Genomic DNA, 25,139 nt, shown 5'->3' with positions numbered 1-25,139 from the left:
CCAAACCCCGCCCCCTTTTCTACAAAATACACCACGAAACTACACATCACGGTCTCACTTCAGACTGGTGAGGCCACGCTCTTTCCAGTGGAATGTGGGATGAAGATAGATGCCTTGCTTCTAGGCTCTGCCTATAGTCCTCTGAGAGAGAGATGGTTTTCTGTTCCTAACTGCCAGCTAAACAGAGAAGACTTTGAAGACAGCAAAGGCTAGGGACACAGGACAGAGGAAGCATGAGCCATTGGGTGGTCATTTGGAGGAGAGCTGCCTGAATTATTCAACATGCAATAAATATATTCATTTCATTACGTTCAGCTACTGACATAATGGGGCTGTTCCAGAAGCTAGCCTCCTCTTATAACACCGGCCAAAGAAAGAGAAAGAAAAGAGTAGAGGGACTTCCCTGGTGGTACAGTGGTTAGGACTTGGCACTTTCATTTCCGGGGCCTGGGTTCAATCCCTGGTTGGGGAACTAAGATCCCACAAGCCATGCAGTGCGGCCAAAAAAAAAAAAAAGTAGAATCGAAAGTATTCAAGCTTGGTTCAAGCTTGAGTCTTAGTTGTCTTCATGGGGAAGATTCTGGGCAGCTAAGAGCTACTGCAAGGCCCTGACTTCCTAACAGAGGAATGTGGAGTGGATAAGTCATAAGAAGGGGTGTGGAAGTCAAACTTTGCCTTTTGTATTTTGGGGGAACTGTTTGCTGATATGAGTCTCAGGTCACAGCAGAGGCAGGATTAAGTTAGGGAAGACCTAAAGGGAAAGTTTTCACATGGAATCTTGGGTGACTATATGGAAGATGTCAACAGTGGCTTGACCTTGGAATAGGAGGGAAGAACAGGACTGTCTGAGATGTGTTTTAATCTTATAAACCTTTACCAGCCAGAAGAGACACACTGCCTGCTTTAAGCAAAGGGAGTCCATGGGAAGAGTATTCTTAGAGTTCTGTTCTCAAAGCAGCCTCAGCACATGGCTCCCCAGGGATGGTAAACGTTCTTGATTTTCATCCCAAAAGACAGAAAGGATATCTTACCCTTCTAATAATGTTGGGATCGTTGCACTTGGCCAGTTTTCCAGCAAAGAGCTGAACTCCAAAGCTTGCAAAAACAAGCATTAATGTCAGCAAAAGAATGGAGACCTGAAAGAAATGAGTGAGACAGCAAATCTCTTGGTAAAAAATTATAAACAGTAGGTTTGGTTTGAGCAGTGATTATGAACAGGACCTTTCAGATAACATCTTATGAAATTCACAGTCTTTGGATGCTACCTTTTAACTTCTCCCCCGCAGGTCATTCAATTAGCCTAGCTGGAATGTTAAAAGAAGGAAATTAACAACAGGTTTTGAATTTTTAGAATAAAAACATATGACTTCCATGTAAGAAAACGGGCCAAGGTGTTTTTGACATGACTTGGACTTTTCTGATTTTGAAAACAACACTTTGCTTTATTTTATTTAATGGAACAAAAGAAAAATGTTGAAATAATTCTCTTTCCCAAATTTTCTCAAAATGGATGCATGTGTGTGTTAGCAGAGCCTACGTAAGGGGGATAGTGGCTTTGCTTTCTTGCGCGCATGAGGGCTCAGGGTGTATCAAAGTGCCGCACGCAGAGGGTGTGAGATCAGTCTTGAGAAGCAAATCTGGTAATTGGCTGGCGCTCCCTCTGCTAGATGACTACTTTGGTCTCAGCAGAGAAAAGTGGCCAAAATACTGAACAAACCATTGATCTCTACTGGTTGAATAATCTAAACATATCCCTTAAAGATACTAAAATTACACAGAAACATCCTCTGAAGCAAGGCTCAAATAAATCATCTTCTAAATTCTATCAGGGCTCAAAGATGCATAAACATTAATTGTCAGGGGCTATTCTGTTTTCCCTCAATTCCAGCTGTGGGAAAAGCCACAGTGTTATGGCTTTAGTGCAAAAAAAAAATATGGAATTTTATAAATTTATTTATTTTTGGCTGCGTTGGGTCTTTGCTGCTGTGCACGGGCTTTCTCTAGTAGCGGCGAGTGGGGGCTACTCTTCGTTGTGGTGCTTGGACTTCTCATTGGGGTGGCTTCTCTTGTTGCGGAGCATGGGCTCTAGGCACACGTGCTTCATTAGTTGTGGCACACGGGCTCAGTAGTTGTGGCTCACGGGCTCTAGAGCGCAGGCTCAGTAGTTGTGGCGCACGGGCTTAGTTGCTCCGTGGCCTATGGGATCTTCCCGGACCAGGGCTCGAACCCGTGTCCCCTGCGTTGGCAGGCGGATTCTTAACCACTGTGCCACCAGGGAAGTCCCAAAAATATGGAATTTTAAACAGAGCTTTAACAAAGTATTAGCAGGATACTAACACAACATTGTAAATCAACTATACTTCAATAAAATAAAAATTTTAAAAAGTATTCGCAGCTATATGCCTATAGTAACATAACAGCCTGTCTTTAAAACACCTTAGAATCAACTCCAACTATAGCTGTTTTTTCACTATAGGTGTGTTTCTAGAAAGCAAGATATAAAACTAGCTTAGTAAGTTAATTCATGTTTTCCATGCACAAGCAGAACTCATTAATAATAAAAAGAATCCTGTGATCACTCCTTTGTTGTAAGGCAAAGATTCTTCTTTAACAGATTGTGAGCAAAGAGCCTCTTACTCATTGTTTTATCTGCAGCCCTGCTCTTAGAAGACCCTAAATCAATATTTGCCCGACTAAAAAGTATATTTTCTCCTCAGTCATATTTCTAAATGTTCATTACTGTATATTGAGGTAGGGTATACCTGTATGTTACAGTTTTGAAGAGTTGTTTTATGTTAACACTCCAAAGATCAAAGCCAAATTTTGTTCTATATGAATGTGGGAACATAGAAAATGAGATTACGAGCCTAAATGGGTTAACTCCTAATATCGTTTGTGAATTCGATTGTGTTGAAACTTCTTCTTAATTTCCAGATGGGGCAACTAAAACCCAGAGTATAAATTAGGGTCAAGAGTTAGGAATGGAAGTGTCCGAAAATTCTATCTCTTTGGATTCTCCTTCCACTGTACTTTCCAGAAGGCTTCCCTTTAATTTACTAAAAATATTTGTTGAATTAAATATACCAATAAGCCAGAAGCATCCATGGGTGAAGTTTTTGAATCGGTGTTGTGTTTTGCTAGTACCTTTACAATCTTCTGGCAATAAACAAAATGGTAGACTTAACCTTGACAAGCGAGACTCACCTTATCCCCTCATTTGCTACATTAAGAGCTGGAATCCGTGAACCAGGAGTAACGGGTGACTGTAACGTACCAGAAAAATTTCCTTGAAGCCACTGAAAAGTTCTCGAACAACTTTCCTCATCTGAGGCACCAGCTTGAATATCCGCAGAGGTCGCAGGCAGCGGAGAACAAGTAAGAGCTGAGCTCCCGACTCCGCAGGCACGTTTTGAGGCATCCAACAAAGGAATATCAAGCTCACCTAGAGGGAAAAAATAATCTCTAGAATTTATGCAATGTATCGTCTACTATCTACATTTTCTGTGAGCCAACTGGCCACAAGTTTCTTTTAGCAGAGACTCCACGTGTTATGTGGGACAAGCATTAACTGGGTATAAGTGCAACTCATCTCTATGGACTTGACCCAGACCTGTGAGCAGCCCCAAGGGAAGTCATCAGGTGTCTGCAGGGGGTTTGAAATGGGGGTGCCCACACCGTGGGTGTGGGTACTTCAGTGCCTCCTGCCCCTTCTTTTAACATATATACTGGAGGCTCCGCAGAAGTCAGCAGGATTGAAATTCCTTTGATCAAGGATACTAAACCTCACACTGGACTGAATACTCGCTATTTTGTTAATGATCTAAACATGCTACATGTTAATGGTCACAATTCTCCTTGTTGTGTTGGAAAAGACACTGATTTTATGCCTTCTTGGACATATAGAAAGAAATTTCTTTGAGTCCCTTCCTATGGTTTCCCCATTTAGTTTAAATAGATGGTTGAATGGTTGCCTTCTCTGGCCTGGCATTTTGTGTGTTGGAATTGGCATACTCTCTCTAGTTTGTTTTTAGTGATAAGTGGCTCATTGATCACTTATATAATGTAGTTTTTTTTTTTTTTTTTTTTTTTTTTAGTATAGGTGCCACAAGAATTGTGGTGTGCAAACTAAATTTGCTATCTTAGACCTCATTAATGTATGTCTTATGCATACAGGAATGTGGTTGATGTATTTGAACCATATCCATGAATATTTTTAATGCTTTTTATTTAGATTTTACATGCATGCCCTTTCTTTGCCTATACTAAACTACTGCTCTACTTAGGAACTCAGTTAATGGCACCTAAACCTCTGTGACTCACGTATCTCACTCTTGTACCAAGAAATGCAAGAGATTTTACAAAACCATTAAATTTTATATTCAGGAAATAACCGAAGACTTACAAGATATATAAATATGTCCATGACTCCACCAAAGTCCCTGATGACAGCAGTTGGAGTGAAAAATAAGCCATCTGCCATAATCTTCAGATTAAGCTCAATGCTCATGAATATCACAAACACATACTCGGCGATCTGAAACGGGCAGAAGGCAGGTTGGTCACAATGAATGCAAAAATTGCAGGTCAGCGTTTCTCTGCTTAGCTGTGAGTTGAGATTTGGCAGAGTACCTGCAAAGTAGGTGCGTGCATGACTCTCCGGAAGGGGGATTCGAACATCATGGAAATGCAGGAGCAAATGGTTACGATAATCATGACCCAGTCCAGGTAAGTCACCAATCCCAGCAAATCACTGCCAAAGACCAGACAAAACTGAGAAACGCAAACACTCTAGGAAAAGGTGCTAGAAGTCAGAGACGATGCTTCTGTGATTCTATAAACGTGATTGGCATTTTTTAAATCAATCGCCAGTGACTGGCATTTTTAAAATGAATCGCCAATCGTCTATTTCACAGCACAATATAACAAGAAAATAAAGGGAATTTTTATATTTTTATGCGGCATAAAATAGTACATGGAAACTTCAAATGTGCATGGAAACAGAGTTTGTAATGCTTACTAAAGTTGATGGTACTTTGTATTTTTCACAGCTCCCGTGACCGGATCTGTTTTAGATCTGTAAGAGAGAACAAACATATAAACTCTGTGACACAGCATGCGTGTTATAACTCGGCAGCATAGTACATATAAACATCTCATCTACCTAAAATTTCTCTCATACCCTCTACAAAATGTCTGTTATGATATATGTTAACTGTATGTGACTTTGGAAGGCAGAGAACATTAGATGAAAGAAAAATCAGAAGAGTTTGCAATTGATGCTTAGGAAAGCAAAGTTTACATTTTTCAAAATGCCTGATTTTAGAATTCATGACGCCATTCAACAATTTCTGACAAGGATATTACAAAATTAAATTTTGACTTCCATTTAAAAACATTCAAAGTCTTTGCCTTAGCAGTTTGGAGCTGTTCCTCATAATTATTTAATTAAATATCCATAAATTAAATAGAATTCTTCACTCTGTATTTAATTGTGATCGTGTGGAGTAATTTATATAGAATTTCTTGGGGTGGGGATTTATAACTTTTACTTTCAGGAAGCCCATGACCAGTCTTCAAGAATTAGCAATTAGTTGTAAACATGGAGACAGCCAATGGGATAATTTCAGATGAAAAATCCAATTAGGGAACTGATCAAATCAACTCTACACTGCCAGCTTCTTTCTATTGATGCTTTGTGAAAACTCAGGGTTTTAAATCATTATCACTCAGGTGCTTTAAATTGCAAAGGTCTTTCTAGAACAGCAGAAAGAACAGTAGACTGGCAGTCAGAGAGGGCCCTAGCTGGCGTCCTTGAGCAAAGCCCTTACCCTCGGCTGACCTAAATGCCCTCCTCTGTTGGAGAAGCGGGGACACAAATGACGCCAAATGGCTCCTGAGGTCTCCTCCAGCCCTGAGGGGTTAGGAGAATGTATTAGTTTCCTAGGGCTGCTGTAACAAAGTACTGCAGGCTGAGGGGCTTAAATAACAGAAACTTATTTTCTCCCAGTTCTGGAGGTGGACGTCTGAGTTGAAGGTGGCAGTAGGGTTGGCGCCTCCTGAGGCTGTGAGGGAAGGATCTGTTCCAGGCCTCTCTCCTTGATTTGTAGACGGCCGTCTTCACATTGCCCCTCATTATAGCAGTCTGTGTCCAAGTTTCCTCATCTTACAAGGACACCAGTCATATATGATTAGGGCCCACCTGAATGACCTCATTTTAATTTAATTACCTCTTTAAAGTCCTTATCTCCAAGTAAGGTCACATTCTAAGGGGCTGGGATTAGGGCTTCAACATCTGAATTTCTCTGGACGAGGGGGGCACAATTCAGCCCATAACATACAGTAATGCTCATACATATGCTACTAATGATGGTATCAGGGAAGGTACAACTACTGAATGGAACGTTTTCACACTTTCTCCAGACTCGTAATGTCTTCTGGATATTTACTCAGAGTTAATGCATGACAAGAATCCCACTTCCTCCACTGGTTGCCTGCTAAACTTGGCTTGGCTTGTCCCAAATGCAGCATCCCCTGGGATGATCACCCTGACAGCCTCTCACACATTTCTTCCATGTGGGGAGGGACAGGGACACTGGCCAGTGGGTTTTCTTCTCATAAGAGTTGGTAACAGAAGCACTAGTCAACTTGATTTCTATTTTGCACTATTCTAGAATTAAGGTATTTTGACCACAAAGAAACAACAAATCTAAAAGAAGATGTGGGCAGTGACCTCAGCTCTGTCATTCCGTCTCCCCTTGGTTAACTGTCTCCAAAATAAAATATGGAGTTAACAACTCTGCTATAAACGTCTTGGGCGCCTGTGGAACTGAACAAATAAGAATGGCTGTGAAGTGCTTCATAAACGTGTGTTTTCTATAAATGTTAACTACTTGCAACCTTTGTTTGTTTCCCACCTGGTCGGCCGCTCAGCCAAGAGGAGCAGCATGGTCAATTAGCCCACGGGTTATTTGGTGACCCCATTAGGACGACCCGATCCTTCTTCCTTGGATGACAACTCCCCCTGCTGTTTGCATGACTCAGGGCCAAACCCTTGGCTGCAGTGGAGTCACTTACGCGTTGAATCGAGCTCGGACCACCACTCGGCAGAAGTTTCTGAACCTGTGCTCCCGACCCACGATGAACAGGGGCTTATCGAAGTACGGGTGGTTCTCCCTCAGCTCCTCTTCCTGCACTTTCCTGGACCGGGAAAATCACGGGAGAGTTAGGCTAAGGGCACGTCTGCCTTCCCCAAACAAGAGCCTCAAAACACCGCCCCGCCCATACCTTTTCATTTCTGCTTGCTCCTTTTTCTCCTGGATCATCTTTATTTCACTGTCTTCTCTTTGTGCATTTCTATATCTCACTGTATTGGAATGCTAGAAATAAAATGAAAGGGGACACATCAACGTGGGAGATTTTTCTGACAGTCCTCCTCCGAAGATGACCATTAAAAAAAAAGGAAATAAATATCTTTCTAAATATTTGAATGGCCACAGTCATCTTAGCAAGGACATTTTTTTTCCTCAAAAGGGTATTTTTTTTTCCAGTGAAAACATTTATTGAGAACCTATTATGTGCTATGCCCTGTTGTAGTGCTGTGGATACGGCAAAAGGGGAAAAAATGACAAAATCCCTGCTCTTGTGGGGCTAATGTTCTCATCAGGGGAGACAGATTAAAAATGAAATCAAAATAAATAAGAATGTTAGAAGAGGTTTAGTGCTCTGGTTAAAAACAGAGGGGGATAGAGCAGCGGTCCTCAAACTTTTTGGCACCAGGGACCGGTTTCGTGGAAGACAATTTTCCCACAGACCCGGGGGATGCTTCAGGCGGTAACGCAAGCGACAGGGAGAGATGGGGAGCGGCACATGAAGCTTCGCTCGCTCGCCCGCCGCTCACCTCCTGCTGGGCGACAGGCCGAGGACGGGTGTTGCGGACCCCTGGGATACAGGACAGAGAGCAGGAGGTCATAGCAGGCCTCGTTAAGGAGCTGTTCTTTGAGCAAAGACTAGGAGGATGCAGGTCGCTGGACATTTGGAGAAATGTGTGCTTCCGGGGAGGGGCGGGTCTGTGTGTTCACAGGTGGAACAGCCAGGACGCAGGGTGGGTGGAGGACAGGACAGAGAATAGCAAGAGCTGAGGCCAGCAGGATGGCAGAAGGTGGATCATTAGGATCTTGACTCTGGTTTCTACTCCATAGAACAGGAGTCCCCAACCCGCAGGCCACAGAACTGGTACCGGTTGGGGGCCTGTTAGGAACCGGGCTGCACAGCAGGAGGTGAGTGGCGGGAAGCGAGCGAAACTTCATCTGCCGCTCCCCATCGCTCCCCATGGCTCCCCACGGCTCCCCACCGCTCCCCACCGCTCCCCATGGCTCCCCATCACTCCCCATCGTTCCCCATCGCTCCCCATGGCTCCCCATGGCTCCCCATGGCTCTCCATCGCTCCCCACGGCTCCCCATCGCTCCCCATCGCTCCCCATTGCTCCCCATGGCTCCCCATCGCTCCCCATGGCTCCCCATCGCTTCCCATCGCTCCCCATGGCTCCCCATGGCTCCCCATCGCTCCCCATGGCCCGCATCGCTCCCCATCGCTCCCCACGGCTCCCCATCGCTCCCAATCGCTCCCCATAGCTCCCCACGGCTCCCCATGGCTCCCCACGGCTCCCCATCGCTCCCCATGGCTCCCCACGGCTCCCCATGGCTCCCCATGGCTCCCCATCGCTCCCCATGGCTCCCCATCGCCCGCATCACTCCCCATGGCTCCCCATGGCTCCCCATGGCTCCCCACGGCTCCCCACGGCTCCCCACGGCTCCCCATCGCTCCCCACGGCTCCCCACCACTCCCCATCGCTCCCCATCGCCCACATCACCGCCTGAAGCATCCCCCCCACCCCCACCCCTGGTCCGTGGAAAAATTGTCTTCCATGAAACCCATCCCTGGTGCCAGAAAGGTTGGGGACCGCTACCATAGAAGATGGAGAACCATTGTTCAACTAACTGGATTGATTTTATAGAAAAGCATTCCTTGGATGTAATGATCTGTACCTTCTATCATTTGGAATAAGTGACAAAGATAAAGCTCCCTATTTTAAATGGCTTCTATTCTGGAGGAAAAGACGCTAGGAGAGATCTCTTATGAAATTAGCAGAACCCTATGACCTTTTGCTATGGAGAAGACGGGGTATGGATTTTTGTTATATGTCTATGTAGAAAACACAATAAAAAGTCTTTGAAGAAGAATTAAGCCTCTGGAATGGAGACTATTCAAATAGGGCCTTTTGTTGTGTATTTTTAAACACACATTTTCAAAGCCATGTTCTAATTTGATGCTTAAGTAGACCACACATTTCTGTTGAATCTCTGAAGGAAAGCTGAAGGAAACTGAAGGAAAGCTCTTTGAACTAGTGTTGCCTCTCAATTTTCATCTAGAAATTGTCTCCATGCAATATGCCTGACCCCCAAATCATAAGTACGCAGGCCATGTGTTGGATCTGATCACAATTCCACGTTGACAGTATGGTAGATTACATCAGACAGCGCTCTGGCTTAACAGCCATGGTGCTAACAGATGTTTGTGCCAATTAGAACCACGCATATTGTTAATGGTGATATCAGGGGTCCTCATCACCAACTTTCTCCATCCTCAGTTTCGCCTGAAACACTTAATGAGGAGAGGGTACTCTGACTAAGCAGTTTCTGCAGATTGAAAGCAGATGGACTGTGCCGAAAACTCCAGAAACTCTTCAGAAATAAGAGGTAAAGTGGTGAAAAAGACAAAAACAAAAAACCCTAAGCCTTGCTAACTTTCTCTTGCTTTCTCAAATGCCCTCCTTGGCTCTGAACATTCAAGACTCTGCTTTCTTAGCCAAGTTATCCAGACTCAACACCTATATCTTAATCAGGGCTTCACTAATGATAAGTATTTAGTATGTCCTTTCCAACTCTCTCATGGTAATCTCATCATGATCTCACTGCTGGCGAGTCTAGCCCATAGGTTAGACTTTTGCCTCCTCTGGTTTCCCTGGGATTTCACATGGTTCGTTCCTTCACTGTTTTTGGGTCTCTGGGCTAATTCAGAGGTGTCACCCTCCTTTCTAATGTTCCCTGCCCCCAAATCTCCACCTTTGATTTCTTTTATTTTTATTGTTATTGGAGTATGGTTGATTTACAATGTTGTGTTAGTTTCACATGTACAGCAAAGTGAATCAGTTATACATACACATATATCCATTCTTTTTTTCTTAAGATTCCTTTCCCATATAGGCCATTAGAGTATTGAGCAGAGTTCCCTGTGTTATACAGTAGGTCCTTATTAGTTATCTATTTTATATATAGTAGTGTGTATATGTCAATCTCAATCTCCTAATTTATCCCTCCCCCACCTTATCCCCCGGTAACCATAAGTTTGTTTTCTACATCCGTGACTCTACTTACCACCTTTGATTTCTTTACACTATTTGATTTTTCTTTGTAGTACAGAGCAAACCTGCCACAGGAATGAAGAGATGATGGAAACTAAATAAAAATCACACCCAGAAAGGATTATATTGATATATTTGTTGGCTTGCTTATTGTTGGTCTCTTTTACTAGAATGTAAGCTCCTACAGGGCAGGGATTTTGTCTTGTTTCCCTGCTACTTCTCATCCCTTAGAACAGGACCTGGCACATCGTAAGTAGTTGATAAATATTTTACTGTGTCAGTTAATGAATAAATGAATGACCTAGAGTTGAAAAGCAAAGAAATTCTTGGGAAATCTTGTGCAGTCTTTGACAGAAAAATTCCTCTAGAAATAAAATTTTATTTCCTAGTATGTTAACTCTGAAATGACAGACACTGGACCTGTATTTGGAAATTAGTAAATATTTAAAGTTACGGATGTGATTCATTGCCATAAAATGCTTTAAATGTCTTTAATTTCAGTCAAATGCGTCTGATATTTCACTTTTGTGTTACTATCTAAACGAAGATATGTGCTTTGTAGGATGTCCAGATTTTTCTACAGTTTATGGTCACTTTTTCGTACCTGGCCATTTAGTTTGCTTCCTGAGTTTCCTGATCCCTTCTGGTATGAAGTGTTAAGCAGACGTGACAATGTGACAGAAGAACCCAGGTGCTGGAATTGTCTAAGCAACCATTTAAATACGTTTTCACAATCACACTTCCAAAATCCAAAGCATTGCTTAGAACTTACATCTTGAGTCAGAGTTTCAAGAGATTTCCCCCTGCTGATCCTCTGGCTGTTTGATCCGTGTCTTAGTGACCTAAAACAATCACAACTAACTGATCAATACATCTCGAGACCAAATTTGGACTTTTAAGCAATGACCATCATAAAAACAAAATAAAATAACTCCTGATAGCACCACAAATGCTTAATATTTCTTTTTATAGCAAAAGTTTTAGTCTATCCACCTGCCTTTGATCTCATCTAACAAAATTCAGAATTTTTCCTTCTGATCTTAAAAGTGAGAATTTGGCTATCGCCAAGGGAAGGGTTTTTGAAAGATGTTTGGATTCTTTGAATCTGATTGTGAGTTTTATTACTGTTGCCATCAGCAAACAGAACTCAGCTCTTCACCCGTGCCTGCCTCCTGACCAGGGCTGGGGTCCGAGATGCTTCCTGTAAAACTCCTTTCCTTCGTTTCTCTGCAGCCTCGTCTTCCAGTGTATTTACCTGCGCTCTTGGCGGATGTGGTGCTGCACACTGAGAATTGACCTTTCCTTGGCTGGCTGCCCCTCAAATGATCCGCTCAGCATGCGCTGTCGGGTGCAAGCTCTAGAAAGAAAAGGAGCCGCAGATAAATGCCTGATTTGTACCCTTGGGATGCATAATGCATAACTGCCCATTATTCTTCTTAGTCTTAAGGAAATACCAATGATAAGACAAAGTACAGCAAATGACACATCGCCAGTAATGTAAATGAGCTTTAGGTTCTGTGTCAGGAACACCTTCAAAACAGAACGGTCATAGCCACAAAAAGGTGCTGGAAAATAAATAGAAAACAATCCCCTCCCCATGTGTCCCCATTCCATCCCCACCCCCCCACCCCAAACAGAAGAGCCTCTACCGGGATTCTGTAAGCAGTAGGGCCAGCCTAACCACAGGTACCCATGATGCTGGTTTTCAATTTAGACAGGGAGGTTTCTAATAAAAGCCCTTGGGGAAGGATTTGTCCACCTAGGCTCCCGGGCTGATGGCATATATGTTCCAAGGAGATTTTGCAGAACACCAGGAAAGGGGAAAGTTAGAGGCAAAAAACTAATAGAAAAGACAAGTAATTAAAGCTGGAATGAATACCTAGAGAAACGTCAGCTGAAAGCCTGTGGCTTACAGGTAACCAGTTGCCACTTTCTTTGTAGTCACAAAGCTCTGAAGACTTTTTAGAACATGTTCGCTTTAAACCAGGCTTGTGTTAATTTCAGATTTGCTAATGAGTGAAGACAATTGGGTGACTCAACACCTGTGGTGTGAATGATTTGGAGAGAAAACAACATTTCTTCTCCAGGAAGCTCTCTCCAACTGGAAATGACAGAAATTCCCTTGATGTAGTAGTCAAGTGGAAGGAAAAGAAATCCGTGGTTAAGAGACCTGTGTTCCAAGGCAACACTGTCACGAACCAGTTGAGGGATCTTTGGGCTCAGTTTCATTATCCATAAAGCGAGGAAAAGGCCTTGATCTTGAAGAAAACTCACAGACTTAAAATGCAATGATTTTGTGATATGCAAATTTTATGACACCATATGTGTTCAAACTGGAACCCATGTACTTCTGTCACTGCATTCGTAACACTTTCGTATTTATGGTTCCTTAATTGCATTTCTAGATTGGCTTTGACTTATATTATTACTGTCTGTCTCAGAGTTAAGATCGTCGAGAAAAAGATCTATGTCTGTTCAGCATACTTAAAACAGCATCTCTTATATCATGTGTATTTTCAAGTACTTAAAAACGGTTTTGATGCCAGTGAAGATAATTACGACAAATACCTACGAGAAATCATACACGTGCAACAAATGTAAATGCATTACAGGAAATAATGCCCCCAAATCACTCTTCTTAGTTTAATGAGCAACATGGACCATTTTGAGATAAAATCCAAGTCAAAATTTTATTGAACAACAAGGATTTATGGCAGTGATATATAGAGACTGTGCTATTTCCAGGACTGGAATGGGGTCGAAGAGGAAGATGCATCTGTAAGTTCAGCTGAGTTGACAAAGGTATAGGATGATCTCATATTATGTACAGTATGAATTATTTTTTGGACAAAGGTCTGAAAATCATGAAGGCATTCTGAAAAAAATCTATTTGGAGAACAGTGCTATTCTGGTATAGATATGCAGAGCCTTGCCATTTGTGTAAGCAGTCAAGACTTAACCTTCAATTTTATATATAGTAGTTTGTATCTGCTAATCCCAAACTCCTAATTTATCCCTGTATAGCAGGTACAAAATACTATATATAAAATAGATAAACAACAAGGTCCTACTGTATAGCACAGGGCACTATATTCATTATCTTGTAATAAACTATTGTATAATGGAAAAGAATCTGAAAAAGATTCAGATATATATGTATATATGTAATATGAATCACTGTGCTGTACACCAGAAACTAACACATTTTGAATCAACTGTACTTCAATATTTAAAAAAAGACTTGACTTTTAACCACTTAGTAATTTTTACTTTTTGTCACAAGACTCTTCCCTAAAGTAGATGAGACCTATAGGTCTTAAATACAAAACACATACAACCTGATTATAAAATACCCATTTGAGTTGGGTGTCCCTGCTATGCTTGAAGTATATAGAATGTAACTGGCTTTAAGCTGCCTGTGATTAAAAAAAAAACAAACTGCTGGTGTCTGCCCGAAAGCCCAGTCTGAGGATGCCTGGGCATCCTTGCTGGAGAAGAGTCGGGACCACACCTGAGACCCCCTCCTCTGACTGAACAAGACAAGCAGGTCTCCATGGAGACAAACCCATATTGGAAGTCCCCCTACCCCCACCCTATGACACCTCCTCTTCCATCTCCTCCACCAATAGCGTGGCTGAAGTTGGGGTGAGAAAGCAACCCCTCTTTTCCTCTTTGCTTCAAGATCAGCTCTCTCTTTTCTGTTGGGTCTAGAGAATTCAGAAAATAATACTCAAATGGGCTGGAGTTTCAGCCATACATGTGACATGAATGTTTGCAGTCCATATGTGAGTCTTCAGGTTCTCTGTGATTCACTCATCTGGGGCGGGGTTGATGGGGGCTGGCTTTTTAGCTCTATCCTACAGTCAGAACACCCGTGCTTAACCAGACTAAGACAGCCACTTAAATGTAACATATAGAACCATTTGCCTTACTATCCTTTTCCTACCACTTCCTTCTACGTTATAAGCACTGCTTGCTGGAACAATTTCAAACTAGATACTGATGGGAAAAAAAGAAGAAAATGCTCACTAACTCTGGGCCAGTTAAAATATGTAACAGGTGACTTCAGAGCATCAGCCTCAGTGGTTTCCATTTCCTGGGCGAGAGGCCTCTGCCAGAATCTTCTTGTTCTCTGAGCAGAGGCTGCCGACTCACCTCCTCCTTCCCTGGGGTAACAAGGTGTCCTGTGATCTGAGCAGGGTGAAATCAGGCAGGTGGGACCCTCTCGCCGGGGTGTTAATGGTCCCCTTTGGAGCCTCAGGCTCAATGTGACTCTCTGATCCCCTGTGCCAGACCCACACCCCAGCACCTCACCCCCAGATCTGGTACCAAAACCAAGGCCAACAGTCTCTGTCTTCATTTAGCAGTCGGTCCCCTTGCGGAGTCTCTCTTCAGACCAAATGCTCTGACATCTCGTTCTTTCCTTTGAGGATGTCCAGTGTCTTTCAAACTAGGAAACTCTAAAGGTAAATGCTAGGGTTTCTTTGCTGAAAACTGAGGGTCATATTCATAGCAAATTGGACGAAGGCAATCTTTTTTTTGAGGGGGGCACATGAAAGGCAGTTTATGAAAGGCTCTTAAAGGTTTATGCTCCCCCCCTTTTAAGTACAGTGGTAGAATCTTACTAAAATTAAAAGGCAAAATTTTCTTCTAGGCAAGGTATCCATTGTAGTTAATAACTAGCTATTTGTCCGTAATAGTCCCTCTCCCCCAACAAAAACAGCTAATGGTACAGAAAAAACTTTTCTACATATACATAAATCCATCTGAAAGAAAACATATGGGAAAAATCTAATTATATTATACAAGGAGACTAGTTGTCAAAAACGAGTTCCCTATGGATGAAGGAAGAAACTCAGATAAAAGGAGATGGATCTGGGGTAGGAGGGGGCTGGCGGGGGCAAGGGTGTGGGAAAGCAGGTGCACAGTACTTCCACCCTGAGGACACCTGGGCTTTGAAGCAGGTGTAGGAAGGATGCAACGTTAGGAGGTTTCTGCATAGATAAAACAGCCTCATACATAAGCCATTGTCACATTCTTTGATAAATGTAAAATATTTTGTTATTTAAGAAAATAATAAACTTGGGAGAAAAGTCACTTCAATCTGGCACAATCAGATGCTACTAAGAGGCTACATATTCTCTAATACAATGTGCCAAGGTTCACACGCAAGTATGGTAAAAGCTTGCTTTATTATTTTTAAAAGGAAATACACTTTTATTATACACACAAGCATCAACTGTAACCCAAACTAGGAAGTACCAAATCACGTTTTGACGTGCATCATATAATTACAAACTTTGATATAAATGGGTTCTGATAAGTAACATCAAGTGAGAAATAAATATTTTACCGATGTGAAAGCGCGGAAGGATTATGTCTGATGTTCCGTGTTCCTGCAGCACGTTATTGACTGAGCTTGTTTAATGCTTGTGGCATTTGGCCATCATTAGTTACCTCCCTTATTAGACTGTACATTTCTCAGGGACCATTTCGTCACTCAAACCCATATTCCTAGAAGCGCAGTTCCCGGCACGCGAACGGGCTGACGGATGGACAGAACGGATATGTGAAGGGGGAGATGGTGGTGTACGGAGAGTGAAGTGAGGGGAGCATGGGGGCAGGATTTAGAACTCGCTAGTCTCAGGTTCAAAGTCGCAAAGCCGCAGAGGTTTGCTGGTCTCCACCCTGCAGCACAGAAGCGAACAGAAAGTTCTGCCTCTGTCTGGAGACCAAATGGAGAAGATGATTTGAGAAAACACATGGTTTAGAACCATGCACTTCTGACCTCAGCTTTTCCCAGCTGTGGGACCTCAGGCAAGTGACATGCCTTCTCCGAGCCTCCGTGCCCCACGTGTAAGATGTGGTGACAATAAAACCTTTGCTACTGACTTCATGGGGAGTGGGAGGAATCAAGTAGGATTATGAATGTGCAAGCGCTTTGGAAACATAAACGCTCAATTTGAAGTTTAGTTGCTATTATTGACTTTCTTTTCTCGTCCTATGTCACGGTTGATGTTAAAACATTCCACAGAGGGTGGAGGACAGAACAGCAAGTTTGACACAGATCTGTGTTGGAAAGGAAGTCTTCTCTGTTCTGACAGATCAGCAGTGATGTACACTCTGGACCAGAGCCACAGCCTCTTAAGCGGTCTCCGCAAACGTATTATTATCCCAAGCAAAGTGATTTCTGAAGTGACCATCCACAGTGTGATTGCGGTGGGTGCTTCTCAGATGGCCCCCGATGACCCCACCTCCTGGTTTCCATGCCCGTGTGCAGCCCCTTAGTGTGGGCGGGACTTGGAGACTTGCTTTAAACAAACATAAGGCAGAAGAGATGGAAGAGGTCACCAGACACTGTGCTTTCGTCTTCCGCAGTCTCTCGCTTGCTCTGGGGACGAAGGCTGCCTTGTTGGGAGCTGCGCTATGGAGAGACCCCCTTCCTAAAGGGGTGAGGGTGCCCTCCCCTGAACAGCCCTTGAGGAAATGAAGCATTCATCCGACAGCCCAGGAGGCACACAAGCTCATCCATAACCGTGCAAGCGAGCTGGGCAGGGCGTTCTGCCCATTCCCGTCAAAATGCCTGCAGCTTTGTGAAAGACCCAGAGCCAGAGACCCCACTACGCCAGGCCCTGCTTCCTGACTCAAACTGTGAGGTTATCCACGTGCTGTGTAAATTACTGAGTTGTGGAGTATTTGCAACATGGCAATAGGTAACGAATACAGCTATCATCACTGCCTTAAAATCTTCAGCATCCTACGGCTCTTCAGAGAAAGACGAAGACCAAAAGCTCAGCTTGACTTGCAAAGTCCTGTAGGGTCTGCTTCCAGCCTGCCCTTCCAGCCTCACCTCCACTTCGCTGTCACTGGTCCTGCAGCTCCTCGCCCACGCCGCGCTCCAAACAGCTCCACGACACTCTGCTTGGTCACTGATTACTTCACCTTGTACACAGTAGGCGCTCAAGTTACACGCAGGAACCTTGACATCTTCTGCGAAGATCAAATGTCTTCATTTCTTTTTTGATCCCTTCATGCTCACAAAGCACGGAAATAATCACAAAGCAGAAATATGCCTTCGAAATAGGCTTTCGTGTTTGAAATATGCTTTCGAAAGGGGAAGTTAAATAATCTTAATTTGATCTCAAGTTAGAATACTACACCACTCAAGAAGCGGGCTGCACACCTATAACAGAGGAGACCCTGAAACGGTAACAAAAAACCAGACGTTGCTTCTTGCAAGTAGGAAGTTTATAAATCTTTAGCTATATTCTATGAGAGAGCTATTAAGGGAAACTTGCAAGCCAGCATGAAGCTGAGCTGAAATCAATCTCTTAAACAGGAGATTGGATCTGTCACTGGGAACAGGGTCACTGTGCATCTTGTCTTACAGGAATCTACTGCCAACTGAAATAGTAAATAACTATTTAATAGTTACATAACTATTAAGTAGTTATTTACTATTTCAGTAAATAACTGAGGAATTTGGCACTTTTCATACTGCACCAATAAGAAACGAGATGCACACATTGTTAAAGCTACTCAGGAATAGACCTAGCCAGAAGGAAAATTACTCCAATGTTCAATTAAGTTCTATTTTGCCACTTTAAATTTTTCATGAGGATTTAGATGCCTTTTGGTCTCACATAAGGATCAAAGAAATATGTTTTCAGGAAGAAAGTGTTCATTTCTTTGCTGCCTAGAGAAAAAGCAAAGCTCAGGTATCGAAGACACACTCTGTGATCTTCAGGGAAGGTCTCGCTGGTCTTAGGGCAAAGACCCTAAGAGTCGTGGCATGAAGGTCTTCAATATCTTCTCTTTATCTCTTCATAATGGCCACTCCTGGAAGGCCGGTTTCTTAGAAACTCCATCTAGCGGTTTAAAATTAAACAAACTTGGTCGGCCTTCTTGGCTTCTGGAACCGGGAGACACAAGGCTTCAAGTGTCTGGTGGAAAATAATGAAGTCTTTTGTCTTGTCTGAGTGAGGAAATTCCCCATTATGCAGGCATATGTAATCCCTTTATCCCCGCTCCCCGGAGGAGAATTACAGTGGGGCATTTTCCTTTTCCCAGCTGGGGTTAATGTGATGCCCTCTCTACTTTTGAAAGTAAAACAAGCCTAGGACCCCTGAGGATGATTCAAATGTGGGAATATTCTTCAGCAAACACACATTCCCAGTTGCAAAAATATTACCCCTGGTTTCTTGCCAAGGCTTTGAAAAAAACATATGAAAGATTGACTCTTTTTTTTTCTTCTTCTTCTCTGCATTGCCTTTGTGCTGTGGAATTTCAATTGCCCCTTATATGACAGCCATATATTTATATAAAATCTTTTATGGAGGTTGAGGGGAGAGGATCATGTCTTAAGAAACTGTCTCTATTTTTCTTGACATTTCTCCATCTAAAATATTTTAAAATTGGCCCAAAGGTGATGGTTCTAAGAGAGATCTTGGAGCTTTATTAGCCTTTAAACACCACTAGTTGTTTATAGAAACAGCAGCAGGGGGTCCTCGGTTTCTTTCTTCTCTGCCTCCACATTTTCTTTCTTAATGTTCCAGAACGAGGGTGTGGGAAAAGCCTGTACCTTCTGTAACGAAAGAGAGAGGCCTGTGAGTCTTCAAATTATTTTCATCCGTTATAGAAAACTTAGATTACACGATGATACTATCTGGTATTAAACGTAATTACCATCTAAAGGAACAGCGGTGTAGCTTTGCAGACACTAAATTTGAGGGATTTTACTCAAATCTTGAGCTGCACCTTGTCAAGCATTATCAGATGTGGTTAATATAATGTAATCACATCAACAGACAATAGGAAGATAGTCCTTTAGTGGTAATTATGTAAAACTATGGCTGTAGAACTGGGTAAGAGAACAGATAATGAGTGTTTCCTGGAAGGGGCTCTTACCTGCCTCCATGTAAGTGACAACGTGATCCTCCAAAGCAGGGACCCAGTGATGCTAATAGGTGAGCGCCTCTGTACTGGCCTCTTGCTGCGATGAGGGAATAGCTGCGTTTTTACCCCAGTAAGTATCCCACTCCTTTGTGAGTCAGCCCAGTCCTGAGTACGGCTCTTCAATAGCAACAGTGAATTAGTTCCTTCCAATCTTGTGTTTTTCATGAAAATGTTTTCATACGTAGACATGTAAATACACCAACAACCAGAACCTCTTGTAGACTGAAAAATGAAAGAAGCCTTACGTCTTATCATACGTAGATACCATATGGGAAAAAGAAAGTGACCTCATGGGAAATCCACGCCTTTAGTGCATCTATCCAAATTCAGCAAATAAAATGTCTGAGACCCCACACCATTCACTGGGGTTTGAATTTAGTAACCCTGCTACGGACTCAGAAAAATGCTCACATCCCAGAGAAGAGCCCAAACGTCAGTTCATCTGTCCTAGACCCTGGGGAGAGAGAGCTGGGAGAACTGGGCCCTCGAAGAGTCCAGTGGACCAAGAGAAACACCCTCATTGAGCCTACAGCCCATGAAGGACCACCCCCAGCTAAGCCCTCATCCACCCCGAAGTTATGGAGCGCCAAAGGGATGTGTACACCGAAGGTTCCAGGCAGGTATTACAATCCACGCAGAAGATGATGCTATGCTTGTCTCAGCCCCAGCGGTCACTGATCTACCCGTGGTGCCCACGACAGCAGCTACAGCTTCTGTTCAGCTGCTCCCCTGCCCTGATCACCAGCTGTTCTTAGCCAATGATCTTGATTTAAATCCCACTCACCATCACTCTTCCAGCTGCCAAGTCTATCAGGCTTGACTTTACCAACACCTGTGACCACCCTGCACCTCTCCCTTTGCTGGTTGTCCCTGAGAGATGCTGGTCTCTACCTGTTTGACTAGGCTTCCTGCCAAAGCCTATGTAGGCTTCCCGCTTCTGAGATAGGACTGTTTGATTTCCTGGAGCAGCCGAGCAGAATGGAGAACTTGACAGCTGCCCTTAGGGCACTATGACAATCACAGTTCTCCAAGCCCAGGACTTCCCGCCAGCCATTGGGGATGCCAACCTTGGCTGAGGAATCTATGTTGTTAGTTCGGGACTATATCCACCAATAAACATCCAGCAAATGATTTAAACAAATGATCTGATGATACCTCGAAGATGTTAGCCAGCCTAGCAAGGCTTAACTGAGTGTAAAGCTGCAGCAGATAGACTGCTTCCAGCTGGGTAAGCAAGAACCTTGGAATCAACCTGGAAAAAGAGTACACCAATGTATCAAAAGCATTTTATGCCCCTCAGATCTAGTCTTTTCTGGGCAACAGTGGAGATTCTGCACCACGCCCTTCAGGCAAAGGTAACTATCAATTGCCTGCCTCTCAGGGGCAACTGTGGGTCTCCCCTAACTTATTGCCAATAATGAAAACTCACCTACAGATACCAACTCGTTCAATCCTCTCCTATAAGGCAGGGGTTATAAATTTATAGATCCCATTTAACAGATGAGAAAACGCAGGTGCAGAGACATTAAGTAACTTGCCCAATGTTAAACATCCACGAAGTGATGGAGCCAGAATTATAACTCAGTTTGGCTACTGAGTTGCCAAGTGCGTACTTGATACACATGCTCACTTAACTCCTATGAGGTCACCTATAGCCCTACTTGGCAGATGGAGAAGCTGAGCCTTCCCAAGAGTCACTGCTACTGAGGGGACTTAAAGCCAAGTGTGGTTGGCTGCAAATCCTGTCCTCTTTCCATTTCTACTACACCGACACAGCACATTCTATGTGACTGGACCTGGGACAGGAAAGAGGTGCCCTTTGTAGGTCAGTGTCAAGAAGGGCACAAAATTCCAGTCCAGAAATATACGTATTTGTAATCAATAAAGATGACTCTCTTAAAATGATGAGAAAAACTCACCAAACATATGTCATTATATATATTTAATTTTTAAATAGTAAGTAGCATTCAACTAAATTCAAAAAATTATTAATTAAGTGTGTGGCAAGGAAAATTATGTCATAGATCCAAATATCAGAATACAAATATCATACCAGACTGAGCATTCAAAAAGGTTATAAAGATCCATCCTAGCTAATGAGATGCTGATGGCAAACTACAAAAGGATGGCACTTTCTAAAATAATGTAAAATGTTTAATTATTATATTCTGACATTTCTCTATGTATTCAGCCTAGCAGGAATGATAATGTATTTTTGTTCAATTTCAGGGCTCAAATTAGAGAAATCTCAGTAGAGGGAGTGATGAAACGCACCGCTCTTTGTTTTGATTTCATCTGATGTGGTGTAAAGGTCACTGCGTTTTGAAGGAAGCTTTCTTTAGTGGAGCTGAATGGTGTAGATGAAGTCAAAATAAGAGTGAATTTAATAGCAACCCTGGATTTTATCATTTAGGTGGTGGGCTGTCCCCTCTCTCACAATGCTCTCCAGATAAGTCTGGCCCATTAGTGCCAAATGAGTCACCTGCATTTAAGCTTGAGACACTATTCTCAAGTTCTGTAAAAATGCCCTACTTTTGTTTCTCATCAAAAGTGTTCCCATATATATCCAGAAGTTCATTTCAATTTTCAAAGCAGACAATTAATTTCAAAAAATAAGTAGAAGAATACAAATTAAACATGATTATGTGTAGAAATCATTTGTGGACTTGAACTTCCTGTTCATAGGGAGGTATATAGCACACTCTTCGCTGGAATAATGCCGACCCTGTTTCAAATGAAAGATGGATATTTGGAAATGTGGGTCCCCTGAGAATTGAGACCCCTGGTAACCCCACAGCTTAATTATCAATACTAAGAATCAAGACCTCTCCATCAACATGACTTGAATATTCATTCCAGGAAGTGAATGTCCAGGAATTTAAGGCCTTAACCATAAGTAATTTCATTGTTAGCTTCAGGAACTCTCCAAAAATCCACTCATCCGAACTACAGACTAATGGGCCATTTCCTTTCTCTAGACAACAGGTCATCAACTGGACAAACCAGTCACGTCAGATTAACTGGTTCTCATCAAGACTCGGGCCAAGACACTGCCCAGGTAGGCATCAATCCTAAATATTTTAAGAATGCTGTTTCTAAAAATTAGTTGTATTTATTTTTTAAAGGTAATACATATATATGGTTAAAAATTCAAAAGGCAGAGAATAGAACAGATTTCTGGAGTAGAGATGGCAGCCCAGAGTCACCATTTATTTTCCCTCTTCTCAGAATCACCCCAAATCAAGAAGGTAAGTGAAAATCAGAAGTGCAAACTCCATCTCAATAGCTGATGACTGAACTGTCATGCCATAGAGGGTGGAAAGAGCGTTGAAGGCAATGGAGAGATGAAGGTGTGCACCTCTTCCTCATCCCCCACCCTGGGTGCTGCCCTCCCCCGAATAGTAATGGTTACCTGTCGATAATAACAAGTACTTGTTACTTGTATATCCTGAAGAGTCCTAAACTCCATTTTTTTAAGTTGAGGTGTAACTGACATATAACATTAGTTTCAGGTATACGACATAATGATTCAGTATTCGTACATATTGCAAAATGACCTAAACTCTTATATGAAGAATTCTGCCCAATCTCAACCAGACCTCTCCACTAAAAACACTTAAACCCAAACCCCCAACCTTATGAATATCCACCCCTGACCTATCCCTTCTGAGACATTATTAAGACCGCTGGACTGGTGGTTTCCCTCACATAATAAGTATTAACATTTCACTTTGCTTCATCAACAGATAATTCAGATGACCTTTTGGGGCAGTCTCCACCACAAAGGCAGATGAGAACACGGAGGCTCAGATAAGTGAGTAGCTTAAGGTTATAGAAGAGCAGAGCCAGACGCTGGTCCAGGCCTCCTAACACTAAGTCCAGTATCCTGTGTACCACCTGGGGGACCCTGAAGATCATCTCCTCCAAACTTTAAATTTAAATAATTTCCCTGTTTATACAACAGTCCTCCAGATACCTTACATCTGGGATGTGTCTTGTATTATTTTCCCCAAATATTTGTTATTTTTAAAAAAGTTATTTCTAAGACACTAATATGTGACTAATGCCCACCAGTGATGGACTTGCCCAAACGTTCCAGCTCAGGTCTTCTTTCCATGCCTCCCTGGGGAGGAACCTCTTAGATGAAACTAAAGACTATAAGTCTATGAAAACAAAACACTTAGGAAAATCAAGAGTGACAGAAACAAGTCTCCATCGGACCTCCCTTTTGTATCAAGGCAGCCCCATCTATTAAGATATCGAGTCTGCACCTCCTGGTCTTAAAGTTCTTTCCTTCTTTCAAAGCCTCCTTTCAAAATGCAGATGGTCAAGGGAGAGGCGACTTCTCCCCCAGCTTTATTGAGGTATAACTGACAAATAACATTGCGTACATTTAAGGTGTAAAACACGATTTGATATTCATATATATTGTGAAATGAGTACCACAATAAAGTTAATTAACACGTCCATCTCCTCAGTTACTGTTTTTTGTACTGTTTTTGTGTTTGTGTGTGTGTGTGTGTGTGTGTGTATGTGGTAAGCACACAAGATCTACTCTCTTAGCAAATTTTAAGTATACAATCCAATATTACTAACTTCAGTCACCATGATGGACATTAGATCCCCAGAACTTAAAACTGGAAACGTGTATCCTTTGACCAACATCCCCTCATCTCTCCTACCTCCCAGCCCCTGGCAATCCCCAATCTCCTCTCTGTTTCTAGGAGTTTGACTTTTTTTTTAGATTCCACATGTAAGTGACATCATATAGTATTTGTCTTTCCGCTTCTAAGTCACCTGGCAGAACTTCCTTAACAGAGAGAAAGGGGAGGCCTGGGGGAGGAGAGGGTCGGTGAGAGCACAGAGACCCTGGGAGAGTGCTGGAAACCTTCCTTTCTCTCCAATTTGTGTAGGGCTATTTGAACCATTGGCCCCAGGTGACTGTAAATGTTTTCCTTTTCTTTTTAATTTCTCTTCTCCTCTCTTTTTTTTTCTCTTTTAGTTGTTGTTGTTGTTTCTGCTCAGGTATTTATAAATTTTCTCTTTTTAAAACCACTTCTGTACTTTTAAATATCAACAACTAAATGTTCCACTCATAATGTCAATTAGCAGTAAAGGATGTACTTTCTAGCATTATTGTATATGTGCTTTAATATAACTCTGAGAAAATACTGGGGAGTCTCATCCATCCAATCCATTCAATGTTGTGACCCTGCATACCCACAAAGTTCGTTTTTATTGCCAAACCAATCAGCGAATCTGTCAGAAGTCTGATTGTTCTTTTTCAATTCAAATAACATGTTAACACAGGCCCTTGTGACATCCATGTATTGCTAAGGCCTAACTCTAAGGCAGATGAATTCTTGGAAGGAAGTTTTCCACAGATCTGTCGCTTGGATGGACAGTAAGGGGCTGCCGATGGGGCCCTCGCTCTGGGAGAGCCACGCGGGAACAGCCCCTGTGTCCGGCCACCCAGAGGACCAGACCTCTCAGATCAGTGCACCCTAGGGCTTCACCTTTCTTTTGGGTGGATGGGAGCACCACCTTTCTTTTGTAAACTGGGAGAAGGTGAGTAGGAAAGGTGGTGGAAAAGGGAAAGTGGAAGAGCAAGTTTAAGAAAGAGTTCACAGGAACGGGGGTGTATGGAGGTCACCTCCTTCCAAGGGTCCCTGTCTGCCTCTGCTCTGAAGGTCTCTGGGAACCTCTAGGGCACCTTCTGGAAACTTATTCTGGGCAGGTCAGTGGGGTCACTTGATTCCTAAT

General features: G+C 42.8%; 1 protein-coding gene across 1 annotated transcript in view; it reads right to left on the bottom strand.

Annotated features, from left to right (window-relative positions):
• The window catches only part of NALCN (sodium leak channel, non-selective), a 272,041-nt gene that overhangs the window by 37,590 nt on the left and 209,312 nt on the right, over positions 1-25,139 (bottom strand). Inside the window, 11 exon segments of the mRNA XM_061170618.1 lie at positions 1,032-1,136; positions 3,275-3,442; positions 4,403-4,534; positions 4,630-4,750; positions 5,018-5,074; positions 7,075-7,197; positions 7,285-7,376; positions 11,194-11,263; positions 11,677-11,778; positions 19,329-19,364; positions 19,366-19,413. Of these exon segments, the coding sequence (XP_061026601.1) occupies positions 1,032-1,136; positions 3,275-3,442; positions 4,403-4,534; positions 4,630-4,750; positions 5,018-5,074; positions 7,075-7,197; positions 7,285-7,376; positions 11,194-11,263; positions 11,677-11,778; positions 19,329-19,364; positions 19,366-19,413 (1,054 nt within the window).

Source organism: Eubalaena glacialis, chromosome 16 (assembly GCF_028564815.1).
Source record: "Eubalaena glacialis isolate mEubGla1 chromosome 16, mEubGla1.1.hap2.+ XY, whole genome shotgun sequence".
Taxonomy (NCBI): domain Eukaryota; kingdom Metazoa; phylum Chordata; class Mammalia; order Artiodactyla; family Balaenidae; genus Eubalaena; species Eubalaena glacialis.
The sequence above is the reverse complement of the archived record's forward strand: the minus strand, read 5'-3'. Positions and strand labels throughout refer to the sequence as shown.